At 38.1% G+C, this 23,182-nt stretch overlaps 1 protein-coding gene across 1 annotated transcript in view; it reads left to right on the top strand.

The window, feature by feature from the left end:
• Positions 1 to 21,888, top strand: part of LOC103254602 (DNA primase large subunit-like) — a gene marked incomplete at its 3' end in the record, with an annotated part of 71,718 nt that extends 49,830 nt beyond the window's left edge. Inside the window, exons 4-5 of the mRNA XM_021709588.1 lie at positions 14,809 to 14,881; positions 21,703 to 21,888. Coding sequence (XP_021565263.1) covers positions 14,809 to 14,881; positions 21,703 to 21,888 — 259 coding nt within the window. The remainder of the gene's footprint in view (positions 1 to 14,808; positions 14,882 to 21,702) is intronic.
• Between the last annotated feature and the right edge of the window lie 1,294 nt (positions 21,889 to 23,182).

Here is a 23,182-nt window from a genome sequence, read left to right as displayed (position 1 = left end):
ATAATATTCCATTGTATATATGTACCATATTGTTTTCATTCAGTCCTCTTTTGATGGGCAGCACAGTTGGTTCCATGTTCTTGCTATTGTGAACAGTGCTGCGATAAACATACATGTGCAGGTATCTTTTTCATAGAGTGACCTGAGTTCTCCCGGGTATATTCCCAGTAGGGGAGTTGTATGGTCATATGGAAGGTCAATTTTTAGAACTTTTAGGAATCACCACACTGATTTCCACAGAGGCTGTACTAGTTTACACTCCCAACAGTGTAAAAGTGTTAAGTGCCCAGGCCATAAAAGATAAGATAGACAAGTGGTAGCTGGGCTCGGTGGCTCAGCCTGTAATCCTGTGCCTTTGGGAGGCTGAGGTGAGTGGATTGCCTGAGCCTGCGGGTTCCAGACCCGCCTGGGCAGCGAGACCTCATCTCTACAATAAATCAAAAAATCCGCCAGGCGTGGCTAGCGCATGCCTGTAATTTCAGCTACTCGGAAGGCTGAGGTAGAAGGATTGCCGGAGCCCAGCAGGTCGAGGCTTTGGTGACTGGGAGCAGCCACTGCACTCCAGTCTGGGGTGACAGAGTGAGACTCCAACTAAAAAAAAAAAAAAAAAGATAGACAAGTGGGACCTTATTAAACTGACAAGCTTCTGCAAAGCCAAAGAAACCATCAAGAGAACAGGGAGACAACCCACAGACTGGGAAAAAATATTTGCTAACTCTAAGTCTGAGAAAGACCTAACATCAAGGATCTACAAGGAACTCACGTGCTGAAAAGCAAAAAACAAACAGCACCATTACAAAGTGGGCTAAAGATATGAATAGTCACTTCTCAAAAGAAGACATATGAGCCGCCAATAGACACGTGAAAAAATGTTCAGCCTCACTAGTCATCAAGGAGATGCAAATTAAAACTACACTGAGATACCACCTAACTCCAGTCAGAATGATCATCATCAAAAAATAATGGATGCTGGAGAGGATGTGACTTGCTGCATTTTTAAAGGGTAAAAGTGTCTACTAGGAACAGTTATCTAATGCACACAGCAGTGTATCTTCTCGGGTCTTACCGAGGACTGCCCCTTATTCACAATTTAGGGTCACTCCCCCAATTGCTTTATCATATTATCTCACTATGTTTTCTTCACAACAATATCACTGCTGAAGTGATCATTTTTATTTATTGATTTGTTTCTTTGATGTTTATGCTCCTAAAATGTAAGCCCCATGAGAACAAGAAATTTGTCCACCTCGTTTAACATTGTCCCTCTGTTATTTGTACCAGTACTGGCTTAATAGGACCTCAGTAAGCACTTGAGTGAATAATAAATGAATGAATGAATGATTGAATGATAGAAAACACTTTCAGGTTTAAAAATATTACCTTTAATTCTGTTTTGTTTTTTTTTTAAGTTGCTGAGTGTTGTGACTGAATGAGATGGTAATTTGGATAAAAAACTTATGGGTTTTCTGTCATTTCCAAGGAAAAACTCTGGTAAAGAAATGTTCTCTACCTTTGTAGAAATTCAGTGCTGTTTTTGCCTTATGGTTGGGACATGGAACTCTCTTCTTCATGGAATCAGGAACTAATCTTGGAGGACAAAGCACTTTCTATTTCTCTGTGTATTTCTCTGTGGGACTCAGAAGAGAAGTGCTCCCTTTTTCTGTCCAGTGACTTATTTAAATGTTGCAGACTTTTATTTTAAAAAACAAAACTATTATATACCTTACTCTTTTGGTCTATGTAATGAAACAGTTGAGCAAGGTGAGGCATCATCAATGGCGATGTGAGACTAAAGGGATGTACAGAGAAAGTACGTGATGTAATTGCTGGACTGTGACTTCTAGGTATGATCCTCATTAACTGTCCCATCGTCCTCTCACCCCTCAGAACCACCAGCACTCCCAAAACACTGTGTCCTGGTTCTATACTGTTATTGAGGAACAAACGTGAGGGGGTGATCCCAGAATACCTTTACTGCGTGATAGCAAATCTCAGAAGCATTCCACTCTCTGTAAATTGTTTGTGGGGAATGGGAAGATGTTGCCTATTGTTTTAATGTATTAATTCTCCTGGATGCTAGAACTTTATTCTCTCGGCTCCTCACTTTTCCATTACCACTCTCTCAGGCATCCTTTCTTTCTTGCAATTATTTGACTGTTCTGGTCTCAAGCCAAAAACAAAACAGCCTCTACTAGGGTCCATCATACTACCTGAGTGTACACTTAGAATATAGAGTAAAGGAATATAAAAGTTTAATCATGAAAATAGAAGTATTTGTTGGGGTTTTACATGTGTATGGTAAAGATGCCTATGTAGGACTGTAGCTTAAATGCATTATAGGGGTATATGTGTGTATTTTACTTTTTAAATCAGTTTTATTAAGGTACAATTTACATACAAAAAAGTATCCATTTGAAAGGTACAGTTTGATGACTTTTGACAAATGTAAGGTACAGATATTTTTGACAGAAAAATGAGATACAACTTTTAGTTATACTGTAGTTCATTGGGTTGTTGTGGTTATAAATTGGAATAAATAGGAAAATAGGGGCCACTTGGGAAAAGATGAGGCCAACCTACAATAAAGTAGCAGTTCTACCACTTACAGTTCAGTTCTTGCTTGATATGGAAACTCTTAAGATTCTGATTTTTATTGGATAGTCGAGCCTCTTGGAATCATACAGTTTCTCCCAGTTATACAGAAATATAGATCATTATACTGCATATTTTCTGATGGTAGTTTTCTGCGGTGATTTACTTTTAAACAAATTGAGTAAAAATTATGCTTGTGGAAAAATAATTTGCATTCAACCAATTTAAAACAGAATTGTATTAATTGTGTTCTCGTTTGGAATAACTGCAGAAAAAATCACCTGATCTAACAGAAGTTGGGTACCATTTACTAGGGATTTAGCTGGAAAAAAACCCAAAAAACAAAAAAACTCTCATTTTGATTTCAGTGGTTAACAGCTGTTCAGTGAATTTTCCTGTGTTGTCCTTCACTGTGGGAAATGATATATTGGAACTTTGGCTCCTTTGATTTCCTCTCCTCCAACAAGTCCAAAGGACAAGGATTATGTTTTCTAAATGTCTGCTTGGCCTAGCTTATGTGGACAGAATTTTTGTTTTTTTAACATCCAAAGTGGGTAAAATTGTGATTGCAAAAATAGATATATGGGTAATATACAGAAACATTTGTTTCCTCTTTCTGAAATTGTTTTTCCATTTGTGCCATGATTACACCTTGCTTTATGGGAAAAACTCATATTGGAACTTGGTATACTTTTATAGAATGATGTAGAGGATTGCAGTTCATTTTGAAAGATGTTTTGGCTTACTTTTTAATGGTCCAAATAAATATATTTCCTTGATGCAGAGATCAGTTTTGATTACTTCTGATGCTTTCTTCACTGCTTTTTCATTTTATGCCAGTTTAAAAAAATATGACAAACTATAGCTTGCCAGATAGAATGGAGTAAATAGTGTTAACCTCCTTAGGTTTAAGACTACTGGGAAATGCTTGAGAAAGAAAAGAAATGTGTTTTATATGTTATTGTTTTATGAACCTCAGAATCTCTATCTGTTGGTGGGGAGGGAGGGCAGAGAGACACCCCCTGAGGATGGAAGAGAAATTCTTTCCACTTTGGCTAAGATCTTGCTGTAACTCACATTCACATCCTGCCTAGCAAGACTTCTTACAAATAAGGGAAGAGTGGAAGAGTGGGTAGTTGTAATTAGGTGTTGAGGTGCTCACAAATAGAAATGTGTCACAACTTTATTTGTTCCCACAGAAACAATAGAAGTCAGAGTAGGTCAGCTAGCTATTCTATAAGTATTTCTCATCCTCTAGGGAGTCATTTGATTGTCACATGTCATCCTGTCCTTGCTGTATAAGTGCTGTCCAGTGGAAACATAATGAAAACAAAGAATGTGAACCACATATGTAAATATACATTACTTAAGTGAAATTAATTTTGACAACTTATCTTATTTCATTTATATTCAAAATATTTTAAAAGATTTTTTTAAGAGACAGTGTCTTGCAGTGTTGCCCACGCTGAGTTACTTGAACTACTGGGCTCAAGTGAGTCTGCTCTCTCAGCCTCCTGAGTATGTAGGACTGTAGGTGCAGCGCCACCCCTGCTCAGTATATCATTTCAACTAGTAGTCTATATGGACAATTATAAATTAAATATTTTAATTTTTGTGCTAAATCTTTGAAATCCACTGTGTACTTTGCACTTATTGAACATATCATTTCAGGCTAAGCTACATTTCAAGTGCTCAGTAGTCACATTTGGCTGGTGGATGTGATATTGAACAGTCTGGATTTACAAAATTAGATTCCATTAAAATCTCCATTTTTAAGGTTGGATTTTTGTACTTTGCAAAAGTCCTAAAGGTGTAAGCGTAGATTAGAATGATAGACTCACAAAACTTCCCAGATATCAGGTTATTCAAGGACATCTAAATTTTCCTGCTTATTGATATTTTATGTGATAGTATAATGAGAAGGTAGGACAGAAATTGTATTTTTTGTAGTATTCACAGGGAGAAATTGTTGACTGTTAAAATAGAGAAAAACATCTGTATAACCAGTGTGTTACAAAAAAATAAAAGCAAAGAGAATAGGGGAAAACAATATCCAAAATGTTGAAGTAAAATAAATTTAGGCCTGAATGATGATGATGACGAAGACAATGATGACCACTGCCACCACCACATGGATGGCAATTTGAGTGAAAAGTACTGTGATAAACTCTGCAGACATCTCATTTGATCCTCACAACAGTACTTTGATGGCAGTACTTTTGTGATCTTTTTATAATCCCTGTTTCACTGGTAGTTAAGCTGAAAGTGATTAAGGATCTTTGCAAAGTCACACAGAAAGTGAATGTATGCAAACCCATGACTTTTGGATTCTGAAACCTATGCTCTTAATTACTCTTCTTTACTTACTTCCTTGTTCTTTTATGCCTCCATAATTGCCTTGGGCAAACTGAACTTGGAAAAATTACACAAATGAAGAGGCGTTGCTACTGATTCCTAATCAGTTGCAACTGTTCTGCTGTTTCCTGTTTACTCCCTCCAGTTTTCTTTTTCTTTTTTTAAATTTTAGATTTGGGGGGTACACACGCATATTCATTACATGGACATGTTGTGTAGTGTTGGGGATTGGGTCTCAGGTGGCCCATTCCCCAGATAGTGAACACTGCCCTCTAGGTAGTTTTTGAACCATAACCCCCTTACCCACCTTATTGGTGTCCCCAGTGTCTATTATTTCCATCTTTGTGACTGTTTAGCTTCCACATATGAGTGAGAATATGTGGTTTTTGGTTCTCTGTCTGAGTCAGTTCACATAGGATAATGATCTCCAGCTCTGTCATTTTGTGGCAAAGAACTTGATTTCATTCTTTTTTATGTCTACGTAGTATTTATGGTGTATATCTACCACGTTTTCATTATCCACTGATCAATTGATGGACATTCGGGTTGATTCCACATCTTTGTAATTGTGAATTGTGCTGCAATGAACATGCGGGTGCAGGTGTCTTTCTTATATAGTGACTTCTGTTCCTTAGGGTGGATACCCAGTAGTGGGATTGCTGGATCAAATGGTAGATCTACTTTTAGTTATTTGAGTAATCTCTATACCACTTTCCATAGAGGTTGTAGTAATTTACACTCCCTCCAACAGTTTCATCAGTAGTCTGAAATGCAGAAAAAGGTTGGAGACATAATCACCTTGAAAAGCTGACTTTTGCCCTCTCATGTTGTCAGTAATGCCCGGTGGCTTTTGTGTCACAGCAGTGGAACTGGTGAATACCACTGTTGGAAGCTGAGGTGTGATTATCCGTCTTCGGCTTACAATCAGTGCCACAGCATGAAAAGATTATTGTTTTGTCTTAAGCAGCTAATCTTGCCATGAGATCCACAAACCCACTTTCATGTAATTTCTGCTTTTTGTTTTCAACTCTCAGTTTCAACACTCAAAAACAATTCCCTGTTGAGTACCTAAGTGTTCTATTGATAGTCATGGTACATTGACCAAGACTTAAATTTCTGTTGTTTCTACAAAGTCCAGAAGTAGGTAGGTCTCACTTTCTATTCATAGATCAGATATGTGTAGATCTGTGTTTCAGATTTATCTTTTTATATATCCATGGTATTTTCTGTGCATTAGGTGTTTGTATGATAGTGTTTGGGGAATCTAGTTCAGTGTGGCTGTGATTGATTCTCCCTTCCTGTCTTGGTTGTCCTCCAACTCCCTCATCCCTCAGTATTTGATTAATTTAGTTGGATTCAAATTTGGTTACATAAATATGTGTTTTGAGAGTCTTACCTTCTTTCAGCCTGTAAAATATTGGACCTGTTAGTTTTACAGTTTTCTGTCTATAGTGATTTTAAGCTGTGTTGGAAAACTAGCCCTGTTCCTTCTTATGTTTAATGAGCAAGATAATAATGGGAGGAAAAAGTTCCTCAGATGTGACTGAGTTTTAATTAAGTTGTACATAAGTTTATTGAACAAATACTACAATAAAAAGATACTTTTTTATAGTTTGTCTATCATTCTCTTATAATAGATTAAGTAATCTACACAAAACAAAAACATAACAAACACCAAATTAGTTCTGTCTAAGCAGAGTTTGCTATATACACTTACAAAATTGTTTTCTCAGAAAATGCTATTATGTATACATTTAGGTTTAAAAGCTTTTCAAAGCCTCAAATTTTCATGAAAATGGAAACAACACTGTGTTATTACAAAAAGAAGTAGGGTTTAAAGTTTCTCTTTTATTTTAATGGTTATTGTTTAGTGGTGTGCATCTCAGGATCTACCTAAATGGGTCCTGAGACCTATCTACCTAATTTCAGTTCCGTTTTACCCCTTGCCTCTATTTGTAATTTTGTCTATCCCAACCTCTTAATCTATAAACTGTGATTTAGAAATCTCCTTGGTTTTGCTTATCTTTTTCTGCCTGTTCATCTGATATGTGCTAGCCCTACAGATCCTGAAAAAACAGGTGTTATAATTATTCCAAAATGCCACCTTTATCACATGCTTACTTTAAAACCCCTTCAACAACTTTAATAAACTCAAGTCACCTGGTCAAAATTTCAGAATGTTCTAGTGCATATAGAATTGTTAAACTACAAATGATAAAAATGCTAAAGCAAGTAGGCCTCTGACTTTTTTGTGATCATCACATCCCACTGTTAACCCTCCACACTCAAATTATTTTCTGTCTACACTCTCTAATTCTTGCAATTTACTCTCCAGCCCCACCCCCATTTCCACTGATTGACACCTTCCGTTCATCCCAGCCTTCCATGCCAGTCGCCAAGGTCACCTCTCTCCTCTGACTCAGCAGGCTTCTTCATTCAACCTGGACCTGTTGTCAGTCATTTCAGCAACACTCTCATGACGTTCTGGAATCTTGTAGTCTCTGTTTCTAAAGCATCACTCTCTTTATTCAGTGTCATTTCATTGCTAAAACACCTTTAATGCTGCACATTGTCTGCCTTCCCCTTAATTTAGAAGAGACATGTTCTCTGCGGGATGGAGGACATGTGTTTTGTGCATTGTTGTGGCGCTCATCACGCTGCACTCTCTGGATTATCTCTGGATCCTTAACTGCTTGGACCCTTCCTTGGTCACAAAAGTGCCTACTGAGTGTCTGCTGAGAGAGAGGTGGGGCAATGCAGGCACTCTTTGAAGTTGTGGGGGGGGTTTGTTTTGGTTTGGTTTCAGTTGTTGTTGTTGTCTTGGTAATTAGAATCTGTTCTATCCATAACTGGTATGTGGGGGGAGAAATCTGTTATAATAAACCTAACAATCTAATATTTTTAAATTTTTGAAATTTAAAATTTGTATTTTTGTATTTGTATATGTAAATTTGCATTTTTTAGAGATAGGGTCCTCCTCTGTCACCCAGGCTGGAGTGCAGTGGCATGATCTTAGCTCACTGCAGCCTTGAACTTCTGGGCTCAAGGGATCTTCTCATTTCCCAAGTGACTGGGACCCCAGGAACATGCCACCGTGCCTGGCTAATTTTCTATTGCTGTTTTTGGTAGAGACTGAGTCTTGTTTTGCTGCCCAGGTTTGTCTCAAACTCCTGGTCTCAGGTGATCCTTCTGCCTTGGCCTCCCAGAGTGCTGGAATTTCAAGTGTAAGCCACTGTACCTGGCCGGTATTTTTAAACAAAATAAAGTTTTTCCTGGGACTTATGCATCTGTGTGTCTCTGGATAGTGAAGGTGTTTATTTTGCTGGTACAGTGCAATAATTGTTGCATTTAACAGAAGTACACTAAATCCTTTCACAGCCCAGTGTCTTCAGATAGTATTCTCATGTAATTGAATACTCACTGGACCACATCTATATTATTTTCACTACTTTTCTATAACTTGAGAAAACTCTGACTTATTACCCTTAGTGCTATTCACCTGATACTTTAGCAAATAAAAGATATATTTTGGCCGGGCTCAGTGGCTCAGCCTGTAATCCCGCGCCTTTGGGAGGCTGAGGTGAGTGGATTGCCTGAGCCCGTGGGTTCGAGACCCGCCTGGGCAGCGAGACCTCATCTCTACAATAAATCAAAAAATCAGCCGGGCGTGGTAGCGCATGCCTATAATTCCGGCTACTCGGAAAGCTGAGGTGGAAGGATCGCCGGAGCCCAGCAGGCGAGGCTGCGGTGGCCGGGAGCAGCCACTGCACTCCAGTCTGGGCGACCGAGTGAGACTCCAACTCAAAAAAAAAAAAAAAAAAAAAAAAGATATATTTTGCATTGATAGTGTGAGTAAATCACTGCAATTCCTAATCCCTTAGTACCCATAGCTACGGATGAACAAATTGATGCATAGTTGGGTTTGTCTTTTTCTTTTATACTTGTGGCAAATTAGTGGCTCAACTGAGAATTAAATCAAATTATGATTTTTCAAGATTATCTGATTAGTTAATCAAACATCCCTCTTTATATTTGGCAAAAGAGTGATTCGTAATATAATTTGGATTTTGTGACACATTGCATGATTTTGGTCTGTTGTATTGAAAAAATGATATTTATGGTACATCTCACTTTATTCTTTTATGAAAGGTTAAGAGCAGAAAACCTTTTGTGCCTACTGAATCCCTCTTGTTAAAAAATTATAAGGCTAAGTGCGAAGCTGTCACCTCAGGCAGAAGGATTGCTTGAGTCCAGGAGTTCAATACCAGCCTGAGCAAGGTAGCGAGAACCCATATCTACTACAAATTAAAAAATTAACCAGCTATGTTAGTGCTTGCCGGTAGTCCTAGCTACTTGAGAGACTGAGGTGGAAGGATCACCTAAGCCCAGGAGTTTGAGGCTGTGGTGAATTGTGATCACCTCCAGCCAAGGTGACTGAGTGAAACCTTGACTAAAAAAAAAACAAACAAAAAAAAACCACTGTACATTGGTGACAGTATGTGTTTCCCAAAATAAAGCTGTGGTTATTTTAAATAGAAAACAGTAATTTCTGCTGAGTTTGCATGTGTTGAGATTCATGTATCTATCTTGAATTCCTTATCTTGAACCAATCAAAAGTGGTTTTTACAGTTAAGAATGACTAATTCTATGTTTGCTCCATATAATAATCACTAAGCAATGTTCTCTCATAGAACTGATCTTTATTTAAGCCATGAAAATAAGAATAGATTTTGGCAGTTGATTCATGTAGCAGCTGCATTCGTTTGAAAGTAGTGTGGCCTAAAGCGGATGCTGTGCTCCAAGCATGACAGGACAGGGCTTCCCTTGCCTGGTTACCTGCTGTGATTCTCCCTTAGAAATGTCCCATGGCACTTCCCAGTCAAAACCAGTTCCAGGTGCTCATAAGAATTTTTATAAAGGGTTTTTATCTTATGGCAGCATTATCTGTTTAGTCTATCTTGATTTTTGAACTTCTGTCAGTGTTTCATTATTATGAGGAATTGTTTAGAGAAAAATAATTATGAGTAATTATTGTGAGAAAAAACATCCTCCTGGAAACATCCTAATAATTTATTATCTCAACCTATGTTTTTATAATTTCTTTGAAAGTTTATTTCTGAATTGAAATTTTATTGTTTAGCTAAGTAGTTCTTTTCTTGTTGAAAGTGAAATAGTATTTTGGAAGCACTCAGTCACTCAGGCTAGAAACTTAGGTGTTATTTTTTATCTTCTACCTCCTTTACCAGGATACATTCGTTCTTTTCTAGAAAATCTCCTGAATCCATCTCCATTTCTCCTTCCATTGCCTCTCTTACCTTCTCTTGGTTGGATGTAATAAAGCCTGCAATATTTTTCCAGTTAGTTTTTGATGACCCAAACCTTCCCCTTTCTAGCTATTTCTCCACACTGCTTTCTTTTTCAAGTGTAAGCCTGATTATGTCAGTTCTTGCCTCACGTCTTTTCATGGTTTTTCATTGCCCACAGAGAAATCCCGTTCCTAATTCTGTTGCTTCACATCTTCATTTCTCTCATATTCCCCCCCATGGGTTCCACGCTTGCCCACACTGGGCTGGTGGCCTTCTTCGTTTCTATTAATAATATTTTTAGAAATTTGATATCTATACCATTTTCTTATATTTTCTGGTGGTATTTATACCCAGTAAAATCTTCACATTAACCATTGCTACCATTCTCTTGCTTTTTTACCTTTTTCCTTGGAATGTTGCCCCTTTGTATAGTCTTTCAGAGTGTTTAGGAACAAGTATTTATTTTATACAGTCATTGAGGCCAGTATGTGTGTCCTCTTTGTCTTCTTTTTGTACTTAGCATACTGTGGTAATCTGGGCTGAGAACAACTTCCTTGTGGCATAGTAACCATTTGCCTCCCTTTACCCAATAACAGTAATCATGTTTGTACATCATTTTACCATTTATAGAAGACTTTCATATTTGTTAATTTATTTGTTCTGAACAGTTCTGCTAGGTCATTGTAATCGCCACCTTCAGCTGATAGACTGAAAAGCTGAGGCTTGTAGGGGTCAATGGCATGACTGAGTACCTCCCAGCTGGCTGCTGGCTCCTCTCCAGGGTCCTGCTATCTCCCTTACCACCCTGTCATTTCTGTACTTACTGGTCAAGGCTGCAATTGCTCTGTGTACTAGAATATGCTTTACTGATTTTAATTAGCACTTTGAATTATTTCATTTGATTTCTCCAGCATTTCTGGTAATTGGACAAACTTGGCGTTATTACAAATGAGGATGGTGCAAATCAGGAAGGTTAAATGACTTGCCCCCGTTTGCAGAACTAGTGATTTTAATAAAACAAAAAACAAGAACAGGTCATCAGACTCCTAGCCCACTGCTATTCCCGTTGCCTCATGCTGCATGTTTGTACTGCTGTAGGTCAGTCATATTGGAAAGTGAAATATGTTTTATTCTTGGGATGCCACTGAAACAACTCTCTGGTTATGCTCTGTGCTAAAGTCTAAAACATTAAAGTTAAGTAACAGCTGTTGGTTTAACTTTGCATGAGTTTTGTATGCCATAGTGCTACTGTGATGGAATATCTAGAAGCCAATGATACATTGATTGTCAGAAATTTGTTACTCAAGGGAAAAATAATACAAGACACAAGGAAATATATTTTAGTATATGAGAATGTAGGGGAAGAATAATTATTTTTTATTCAACCCACATAAGTTGAAATTGACTCCTATAATAAAAGCCAGATAAGAGAAAAAATAACAAGTTTGTTGACATGCTGCATTAGTCTGTTTTCTGTTGCTAATAACAGAGAACTTGAAACTGGGTAATTTATAAGGAGAAGGAATTTCTTACAGTTATGGAGACTGGGAAGTCCCAGGTCAAAAAGACATATGAGATGAGAGGCTTCTTGCTACTGGGGACTCTCTGAAGCATCCTGAGGCAGTGTAGTGAAACCACCTACATAAATTTAATATCAGGTCATGGATTAAAAGCTGCAAATATGGTGAGAAATTAACAAATATGTTGCTTCTAAGTTTGCTTTCACCCTGTGATTACCTTCACATCCTGACCCTTGGGGAGTGGGGGAAGCTACCCTGTAAGGCTGATCGGTGTAAGATTGCTTGAGGAGGAGACCCATGAAAGATAAAAGCAACATCAATCTCCAGGCACCTCACTTCCCCCTACACCTTCCTCCCAGACTACAGTACCTTCATAATGACTCAGGGTTCAGAGGGTGGTACCTGACGGTCTTGGGACTTGCCTCATAGACAGCATCTTTTAAAACCTAACTATGGTATTTGAAATCTTTTTCAGATTTTGTACTCTCATAGACCCCAACCTCCAACCAGGCTAGGACATCAGAGCTGGCTTAACTGGTATGTGAGGCCACCTCTCAGAATTTGGCTCTACAATAGGAAAATGACACAACATGATCAACCAATGGAGCAGCCCTGTCCCTCTGTCAACTATATTCTCTTTAAAAACCCTATCCTCTGAATCTCCAGAAAGGCAGATTTGAAAGATTTCTCCCGCCCCCTCACTCAGCTGCTTTGTGATATTAAACTCTTTCTCCGTTGTGATGCCTGTGTCAGTTTTGGTATTTCTGAACAGCGGGCAAACCTGGTTAGGCTGTCACAGTAGAGTATCACATGGTGAGGGCGCTGAGAATGTCATCTCAGGTCTCTATCATTTTATGAATCCACTAGTTTCCCTACCAGGATAACCTATTAATTCATTAACCCTTTAAGCCATTCGTGAGGGCAGAGCCCTCATGATCCAATCGCCTCATAAAGGCCCCACCTCTCAATAATGCCACACTGGGGATTAAATTTCAACATGCGTTTTGGAGAGGACAAATATTCAAACATAGCACGTGTATATTTACATATACATGGAAGACACCCAGGGAATGAATAGTTCTCAAAGAAGTAGCTTTGAATTCCAGCTTATATAGCATCTACAACTAAGAACTGTAAAATTTTAGAGAAATCACAAGACAAAGGAAAAGGACTTTGAGTCACTAGGAGCAGCAACTTATGGGAAGCCAAATAAATGGCAGAGAAAGGCCAGTTAGTAAAGCTTATTCATATGGATTCCTGTGGTATTATCTCCAGATATAGGGGTCTGAAGTCACCTTCACTGAGTAACCTTTCTTCTCCCTGGTAGACAGGAGGCAGGATACTTTTTGCCTTTATATATCTGTGTCTTGCTTTTATGCAAATATGGGAATGGTAGAGAGCTTTCCTGAATCTGCTTCTTAAATGATAACAGTCCTTCATATTAGAGTGGCATCTTCTGGTCTCCCTCAGTATCATTCTACCCATCCTGTTCCTCAATAACTCTCAGGCCCTTAGCCCATGGAAGGAGGACTACTTCTAAGTCTCCTAGCCAGTAGGACCCAGTATTCCAAGATAGCATTGCAGTTTTGCTTCACAATCTATACCCATTGTTTAATAAATAAAACTGATGACTGTGGAAACAGCGTCTTTATGGAACATCTTGAGTGTGTATATGGTTTAGCAGGAAGAATCTGGAGTGAGCAAGTAGAAAGTAGATAGTCTGAATTCCTTATGATTGTAATGTCACTTTTCTCCAGGATTTCCCTTTAGTTGTCATGTCTGAGTGGACCTTGGTTTGATAGCAGATTTCTTTGCAGCTGGTTTTTCCTATGTCATACCTAACTTCTCCTGAACGTGTGTTTATAGAGTTGGGCATGGGTAGTGTGTTGTGTGAAATAGATGAACAGTTTCAAAGGTGGATAGCTTTAGGTAGTAAATACCAAGGTATGTTTCCTAATTTGTGAATGATACTACAAGAAAATGTATTATAGGAAAGATGGCATGGTATAGTGAAGAAACAGGGAATGGAGTGTCTAAAGGTTGACATTCTCCCTGCACTGATAACTTGTTTTCTGATCTAACAAGTTTCTGACTTCTGAGTCTCCATTTTCTCATTTGTCAAATGTAAAATAAAAACATTCTTCCAGAGCAGTTGTGAGGATCTAAACAGAGAAAATAGTGAAGCCTCTGCATGTTGCAAAGTGCTGTTCCCTCTGGGAGCAGTGGCTCATGCCTGTAATCCCAGAACTTTGGGATTCCAAGACAGGAGGAGAATCACATGAGCCCAGGAGTTCGAGACCAGCCTGTAGGCAACATAATGAGACCTCGTCTAACAATAAATAAAAAAGTTAGCACACACCTATAGACCCAGCTTCTCAGGAGGCTGAAGCAAAAGGATTGCCTAACCCAGGCTGAGGTGAGCCATGATCGTGATCATGCCCCTGCAGTTTAGCCTGAGCAGCAGAGTGCGACTCCAACTCAAAAATATAAAAATATTTTAAAAGTTAACAAAATTGCTATTCACATATTATTTTAATAAACAGTGACTAAATGCCAGTCTCTTTAACAAAAATTATTTCAATTCAGACTTCTTGTCAATACATTTGATAGGTAAGGAACCTGGGATACAGAAAGACTTGGTAATTTACTCAGGGACCTACTACTAATTGATGACTCGTGATTTAGTTCCAGTTTTCTTTTTTGCTATGTTGCCATGCTGCTAATAAGGAATAAATAGAAGTTTGAACTTTAACAATAATTTGGATTATGCATCTGAGAAATGCATAGACTCAGACTAAGAATCAGAAGATCTAGACTGCTGCTATGTTTTTGTATTGTTTGGGGGTAAGTTACTTAATTGTGTATTATTAACTACATTAAGCATTTGGCTGTGTCTCTGCTAAGGTTTATATGTAAAATACTTTCTTATTCTGACTTTAATCATCAGAATTTAAAATAATGTTTTTGAAGTTATTGAAAATGTTTTAGGAACCCTATTTTAATATATATATATTATTTTGTTTTTGTTTCTTTAGTCATTCCTACACTGGCCAAGATTACAGTACACAGGGAAATGTTGGGAAGATTTCTTTAGATCAGATTGATTCAGTAAGTACCACATACTTTTAAACTTAGTACTTTGTCAATAGAGAAAACATGGATTTTCTTTAACTACAGATATTTGGTTGAGGAGATGGGAGAGAATATTATTTTAATTCCTTGCTGATCATTTTAAAAGAAAATCTCTTGTCCTATGCATATTATTTTTTTTAAATCATAGAAAAGCCAAACTTAATCAGAAAATTGTCTGGACTTTGATTAAAACAGAATTTAAACAATTATTGCAAAAGGGACTTATTTTAAGTTTGATAGCTAAATGGAGTTTATGCATTTATATTAAAATATCATATACATTTAGTAAAGGAGAAGTGGAAATACTAAGTGCATTAGTTTGTTAGGGCTGTCATAATAAAATACCACATATTGGTGGCTTAAACAACAGACATTTTTTTCTCACAGTCTGCCACTAGAAATCTAAGATCAAGGTGACAGCAGCTTTGCTTTCTTCTGGGGCCTTCTTTTCTTACAGATGGCTGCCTTCTGGTTGTGTCCTCTTATATCCTCTTTCCAGTGCTTACGAGCATCCCTGGTCTCTCCACTTCTTCTTATAATAACACTTACAAGAAATGCTTAGATGTCACATTAGGGCTCCACCCTTATGGCCTTATTTAACCTTAGTTACCTGTTTAAAGGACCTATTGCCAAATACAGTCACATTCTGGGAATTAGGACTTAAACATGTGAATCTGGGGAGGGAGGCACAATTTATCTCATAATATTAAGTATAGGCTACCATCCTTGGATTGCTATTAGATTAATAGATAGCACATTTCAGCTTCATTTGTTTGTGGTTCCATAGTAGTGGGATGGAAGAGAAGTGTACTTTGCTGTACTGCAGCTTGTAGTATCTCTCTTTAATACATAAAAGAATTTGTACTCCAGCCATAAAAGGGAAAATAAGCCCACCGGGCATAATATTGGTTTAGTCAATTACCAAATTAATCACAATAAATTTAAAAAACACTGAATTTTTTTTTTTTTTTTTGAGTTGGAGTCTCATTCTGTCACCCAGACTGGAGTGCAGTGGCCACTCCCGGCCACTGCAGCCTCAACCTGCTGGGCTCCGGCGATCCTTCTGCCTCAGCCTTCCAAGTAGCTGGAACTACAGGTGCACACTACCACGCCCGGCTCATTTTTGATTTATTGTAGAGATGAGGTCTCGCCAAGTTGCCCAGACAGGTCTCGAACCCACAGGCTCAGGCCATCCACTCACCTCAGCCTCTCAAAGGCGCGAGATTACATGCTGAGCCACCGAGCCCAGCTAAACACTGAAATTTTAATGCTTGGAAACAAGAGCTATGATAAGTTTAGTAGGGAGAGACCATGAGTTTTTAGAGACCAGAATGAATAGGTCATCTTAGTATTTGAAAAATTATAATCAAGTACTTGCAGTTTATATATCTAGAGATAGTAATAGTATTGCCCCCTTCACACAATTGATATGAAATTAGTTCTCAACGTTGTCTCATCTTTTAATTTTCTTTTCTTTCCTTTTTTTTTTTTTTTTTGAGTTGGAGTCTCACTCTATCGCCCAGACTGGAGTGCAGTGGCCGCTCCCAGCTCCTGCAGCCTCGACCTACTGGGCTCAGGCGATCCTTCCACCTCAGCCTTCCAAGTAGCTGGAACTACAGGCACGAGATTCCACGCCCAGCTAATTTTTGATTTATTGTAGAGATGAGGTCTCGCCAAGTTGCCCAGGTGGGTCTCGAACCCATGGGCTCAGGCAATCCACTCACCTCAGCCTCCCCAAGTGAGGGATTACAGGCTGAGCCACTGAGCCTGGCTGTCTTTTAATTTTCTATCAGTTATTTCATCTCTAATAATCCTCTCTCCCTTCTCCTCATATGATCTGTATTTACTTTGTATTACACAATGGTTAGATTAATTCTGTTAGTAGTTCTAGGTAGATGTTTTCCCATTCACAAGCAAATGTGAATTTGGTTGGATACTATGAGAGTACATACAAAGTATGATCCTTAATTTATTTAGTGGGCTGGGCTCGGTGGCTCAGTCTGTAATCCCGCGCCTTTGGGAGGCTGAGGTGAGTGGATTGCCTGAGCCCGCGGGTTCGAGACCCGCCTGGGCAGCGAGACCTCATCTCTACAATAAATCAAAAAATCAGCCAGGCGTGGAGCACATGCCTGTAATTCTGGCTACTCAGAAGGCTGAGGTGGAAGGATCGCTGGAGCCCAGCAGGCGAGTCTGCGGTGGCCAGGAACGGCCACTGCACTCCAGTCTGGGTGACTGAGTGAGACTCTAACTCAAAAAAAAAAATAATAATTTATTTAGTGAATATATGAGTGTGTGTGTGTGTGTGTGTGTGTGTGTGTATATATATTTAAAGTTTTTGCACGTTTATTTAGAAAATAAAAGAGATAGAGACAAGTATATGTTGAGTCCATCAATTATGTACCATTTACTGTGCAGTTGATATACAGAAGTAAGGAAAACAGAAAATGTCCCTACCGTCATGGATCTCACTTGGGCGATATAGACACCATAGTAAATAATGAATGAGCAATATCACACTAAATTGTGCTGAGTGCTGTGATAATGATCTTTTCCTAAGACCCTATGCTAAGTAACACAGATGTATCTCTATTGGCTTCCTAACTCTGTATCTATATTGTCTGATCCTTACAACAGCATGTCATTTGCATATCCCTTGATATTTACATCTCTTCTCCAAATGTTTTCTTTAGATTTTTCTTCTAGCTGAAATCTGGCTCCTTCAATACTGTCTCCCTATGTCCCTCTTCAAGGAGAGGCTGCTTTTGTCCCCACACCTCATGTAGACATGGAGCGAGTATCTTCCTTGATCCACATCTCTCTAGCTTCCATTGTTAGAGCTCCAGCTCCTTTAAAGCCTTTGTGATCATATTTACCATCCGATACCTCCCTCGTTGCTGCTTTCCCCATACCCTTATTCACAGATGATTTTACCCCCAGCTAATGGTCTTTTGCATTAGCACTAGCACTATTCCTGTTACTGTTTTTGGCCTTTGCAAGATAATTCATCTCATATGCTGGCCATATCATTCTTTTGTCTGGTCGATTTATACAATCATTTTTCTATCTCATTTTGGCCAACCCTGCACCCTGTATTTTTTATTTCTTTGATTTGGACTACTGCCAGAGCCTCTTAGGTATTCTTCCTGCTTCCATTCTTGCTCCCATGTGGTCTTTTCACTACATAATAGCCAGAGTTCTCTTTGTCTGTTGCATCATATCAGTCTTCTGGTCAGAACCCTCTGTTGAGTTTCTTTCATATTTGGACTAAAATCCAAACTCATTTATGGCCTATAAAGCCCAATGGACTTGTCATTTCAGTTTTGTCTTCTGCTCCGTTCTGGCTTGCTCACTGTGCTCTAGCCACGTGGACCTGATGCTGTCTTTTGGCACTCCAAGTTTATTTGTTTTCAGGGTCCTTATTTTCTTTTTCTTTACACGATCTTCATTCCACTGGATTCCAACTTTCCTAGCTGAAATGCCATCTCAGAGAGGCTTCTCTGGCCACCCAAATTAAAGTACCTCTCCCCTGGTCACACTTGACTCCATTCCTCCATTTTCTTTCCAGTGCTTTGGTATTAGACTTTTTTTATGTCTGATTTCATTGTCCATCCTCTCCTATTAGAATGTCAGCCCTTGAAGGACAGGGTTTTGAACTTCTTTGTTCAGTGCTCTTTTCCCAGGGATGTACATGTAGTAAATGTTTGATAAATATTTGGTGACTGAATGAGTAAAAAGTAATCAAAAAATGTGCCAATGAAAGTTGGAGTTGAATTGGGTCTTGAAGAATGACTTGGCTTTGGCTAGCTGGCTTGGGGGTAGAAAGCCTGCACCAAGTAGGGCCAACAGAGGGAGAAAAAAAATGACTATGTGATCCTGGTATAGTGAGTAACTCAGCTAACTGAGGGTTCTTATTGGTGTCGTTGCCAGCTGGGCTCACCTCCCTTCCCTGCCATTGTGCTTCCATGGCACTTGTATTACCCTTGTTGGAGTCTTCATTATGTAAATTTATTACATGAGTTTAACTTATATAGTAGTGAATATAATAATTGCTGTGTCTTTTTCCTTTTGTTAGCTGAATTAAAGGGAAACATTGCCATATTCATCTTCTTTTTTTCCAAAACACTTAAAAATATTTATTCTGTTACATGCAATTGAAAAATAGTTATCAGATATTGAGGGAACTTTCATATTCATACTAAGGATATTGAATATTCATTGATTTTTTTTTTTTTGGTAGAACAATGATTAAGAAAAATTAGTCAAGTAGTAGTATAAAGGAACAAAAATGGTCACATGAAAGTGAGCTAAAAGGCTTTCCAGTAGTCCTGCCAAGTCCATCCCAGTAGGTCTGAATGGACTGGGTCAGGGATGGAAAAATTTAGAAGTTGTTACTGTGAAAGGATAAAGAGAAACTTATGGTCTCCAGAGGAAGCAGCAAAGTCAAGTAGAGAGTGACCTGCTCTTTTTTATAGACAGTGAGGTCACCAAGCAATATGTGAGGGAGAGAGTGAGAATTAAGTCCTGGGAGGAAGGTATTTGAGGAAGTCAGAGAGAATATAAAAGATTATAAGTGAAAAGACTGAATTAAAAGTAAGCAGTGATACCTCATCAAACTCACGAGTTTCTGCAAAGCAAAAGAAACCATCAAGAGAGCAGGAAGACAGCCCACAGAATGGGAAAAAATATTTGCCAACTGTATATCTGACAAAGGCCTAACATCTAGGATCTACAAGGAACTCAAATGTGCCGAAAGGAATAAAACAGCCCCATTAAAAAGTGGGCAAAAGACATGAATAGACACTTCTCCAAAGAAGATATACAGGCAGCCAACAGACACATGAAAAAGTGCTCAGCCTCACTTATCATCAGAGAAATGCAAATCAAAACCACATTGAGATGCCATCTAACCCCTGTAAGAATGACCATCAATGAAACAAACAACAACAGGTGCTGGTGAGGATGTGGAGAAAAAGGAACACTTCTGTACTGCTGGTGGAAATGCAAACTAATGCAATCTCTTTGGAAGACAGTGTGGCAGTGTCTGAAAGAACTAGAAATTGATCTTCCATATGACCCAGCAATTCCTCTATTGGGAATATAACTGGAGTAATGCAAATCATTCTACAAAGATACCTGCACACTTATGTTTGTTGCAGCTGTGTTCACAATAGCAAAAACATGGATCCAACCATGTTGCCTATCGAAGCTGGACTGGATGAAAAAAAGTGTAGTACGTATAAAAAGCGTAATATTATGCAGCCATAAAGAAGGACAAACATGGGCTTTGCAGCAACTTGGATGGATTTAGAGTTGATCATACTCAGTGATGTATCACAAAAACAAAGAACAGAGTTGCATATGTTCTCACTCATAAGCGGACCTTGAACAATTATCATAATACTATAAGAAAGGGATTGGCAGTAGTGGGAAACTGTGAGGGAAGAAGGAGTGGGATTAGCAGTTGAGGGAAACTGCTAGGGGTGGGAGGGGCATACCTCATCAACAAGGGTACCTGCATAATCAACGTTTGTATACCTAACCCTGAATTGTACCCTACATCTTAAAAAAAAAAAAGGAAGCAGTGATATTTCATTTTTTACACTAAGGGAAAGACCTCCACTTTTTCCTTTTAACTATTGATTTCTTTAACATGTTTATTTGAATTTTCCTTTTGAGAACAACTTCTCTTTCGTGTTGTACTCTGTATTTGAGTTACACTAAAAGCAGTTGTACTTTTGGACATTTGAAATTAATCTATGTTCCCATAGAAAATCCCTCTTTAATAATGTTCATAACAGCTTTATTTGAAATAACCCCAAACTGGAAGCAACCCAGGTGTTCTTCAGGGAGTGAATAGCTAATGAAATTGTAGTACATCCATACCATGGAATACTACTCAGTAAAAAAGATGAACTTAGATACAACTTAGATGAATCTCAAGGATGTTACGCAGAGTAAGAAAACCAATCTCAAAACATAACATACTATATGATAATATTATATAATAATACTCTTGAAATGGCAAACTTATAGAGATGAGAACAGATTAGTGGCTGCTGAGGGTTAGAGAACTGGGAGGGGGCACAGGGTACAGAAAGCAGTTGGAGGTGATTTATAAAAGGAAATGGGAGGGATACTTGACTGTGGTGGTGGATGCATGAACCTGTGCATGTGATAAAACTGCATAAAATTAAGTATACGCATACACAAATAACTCCATGAGTACAACTGAGGAAATCTAAATAACACTAGTGGATTGTGTCAATGTTAATATCCTGTGGTGATAATGTACTATAGTTTTGCAAGATTTTATCTTTGGGAGAAGCTGTGCACATAATATCTTTTTGTATTATTTCTTATAATTAAATGTGAATTTATAGTTGTTGCCAAAGAAAAAGTTTAGTTAAAAATGTAGGCTGGGTGTGGTGACTTATACCTGTAATTCCAAGCACTTTAGGAGGCTAAGGTGGGAGGACTGCTTGAGCCCAGGAGTTCGAGTCTAGTCTGGGCAACATAGTGAGACCTCATCTCTACCAATAAATAAAATAAATTTTTTAAATAGGTGAGATAAATTTTAATAATATATTATTTAACCCAAAGTATACAAAATATTATGTTAACATGAAACCAATACAAAAATGTTAATGAGAAAAAGCTCATCTTTAATCACAGTAAATTCAATAATATGTCCTTAAGATTTTTGTTTTTATTCCAGTTAGACAGAATTTTCAATCACAAAAGTATTACGGGGCATCTGGTAAGTCTTCCACCTAACCCCAAACTTTTTTTTCTTGCAGCTTTCTACCAAATCCTTCCCACCCTGCATGCGTCAGTTACATAAAGCTTTGAGGGAAAATCACCATCTTCGTCACGGAGGCCGAATGCAGTATGGCCTCTTCCTCAAAGGCATTGGTTTAACATTGGAACAGGCACTGCAGTTCTGGAAGCAAGAATTTATCAGGGGGAAGATGGATCCAGACAAGGTAATTTTGAATAATCAGATTGGTAACTGAAAATTTAATTTGGTCTGAAAACTAAAAGGTCTGTTTTTTGAATATGTTCCCTGAAATGTAGTTGAAAATTTTAAAAGATAAATGTGTTTATGATTTAGTTTATTTGAAAAGAAACTCTTATATTGATCTAATATGTGCTAAACAAAGGATTGGTAAAGGAGTTCTCTCCCTTGTAGACAGACTGCTAGTATACTGGAATTGCTTTCAGAGTAATGTAAACATATAGTCATTTTGAGGATTGGGCGATACTTTGAACAAATAAAGTAAAATTTTCTATTATGTTATGCAGAATCTCAGAGCATTTTTAGATAGATAGTAATCTCTATAAAACTGTGCAACCTCTTTTAAACCTTTCTGTAGCACTCAGATTCCCAATCCTATTCCTTATTTCTTTTTAATAGTGCTTACTAATAACATTTTATTTGGAAATATGACTTCTTGCCCCTTCTGTGCCGTGACACTGTGTTATGAAGTAAATTTTAAATTGTCTGTTCCTTGGTTTGCTTCCTTCTAAAGTATAAATTATAGAACAAAGACTACTTAACCAAGTAAATTTTATAATACTTTATTATATTTTATATTAGTTTGCTAGAGTTGCTATAACAAAATGTCACAGACTGGGTGAATTAAACAGTAGAAATTTCTTCACAGTTCTGGAGGCTGAAAGTCCGAGATCATGGTTTTGGCAGATTTGGTTTCTCCTGAAGCCTATCTCCCTGACTTGCAGAGAGCCTTCTTTCTTTGTCCTCACATGGTCTTTTCTCTGGTTGTGTGCATCTCTGATGTCTCTTCCTCTTATAAATACACCAGTTGTATTGAATTAGGGCCCCAGTCATAAGATCTGATTTAATCTTAATTACCTCTTTAAAGGCTCTGTCTCTAAATACGTTTACATTTGGGATTAGGGCTTCAACATGAATTTTAGGAGAACACAATTCAGTCTATAATATGTTTCTAGCTATATATTTATTAAAAAGCTCAGATCTTTTTATGACATATTATAAAAAGCTGTTTCAGTTTTTACAGACTTGTTTTAAAAAACTGTCTTCATTCATCCTGGGCAACATAGTGAGACCTCATCTCTACAAAAATAAAAAAATTAGCCATGCATACTGGCACTCGCCTGTAATCCCAGCTACTTTGGAGGTTGAGGCAGAAGGTCTGCTGGACCCAGAAGGTTGAGTCTGCAGTGAGCTGTGATCATGCCTCTGCACTCCAGCCTGGGTGACAGAGTGAGATCTGTCTCAAAACAAAACAAAACAAA

The sequence above is a fragment of the Carlito syrichta genome, unplaced genomic scaffold (genome assembly GCF_000164805.1).
Source record: "Carlito syrichta isolate Samal-C Ts95f unplaced genomic scaffold, Tarsius_syrichta-2.0.1 Scaffold71961, whole genome shotgun sequence".
NCBI classification, from domain to species: domain Eukaryota; kingdom Metazoa; phylum Chordata; class Mammalia; order Primates; family Tarsiidae; genus Carlito; species Carlito syrichta.
This window is presented reverse-complemented; position numbering and strand designations above follow the sequence as displayed.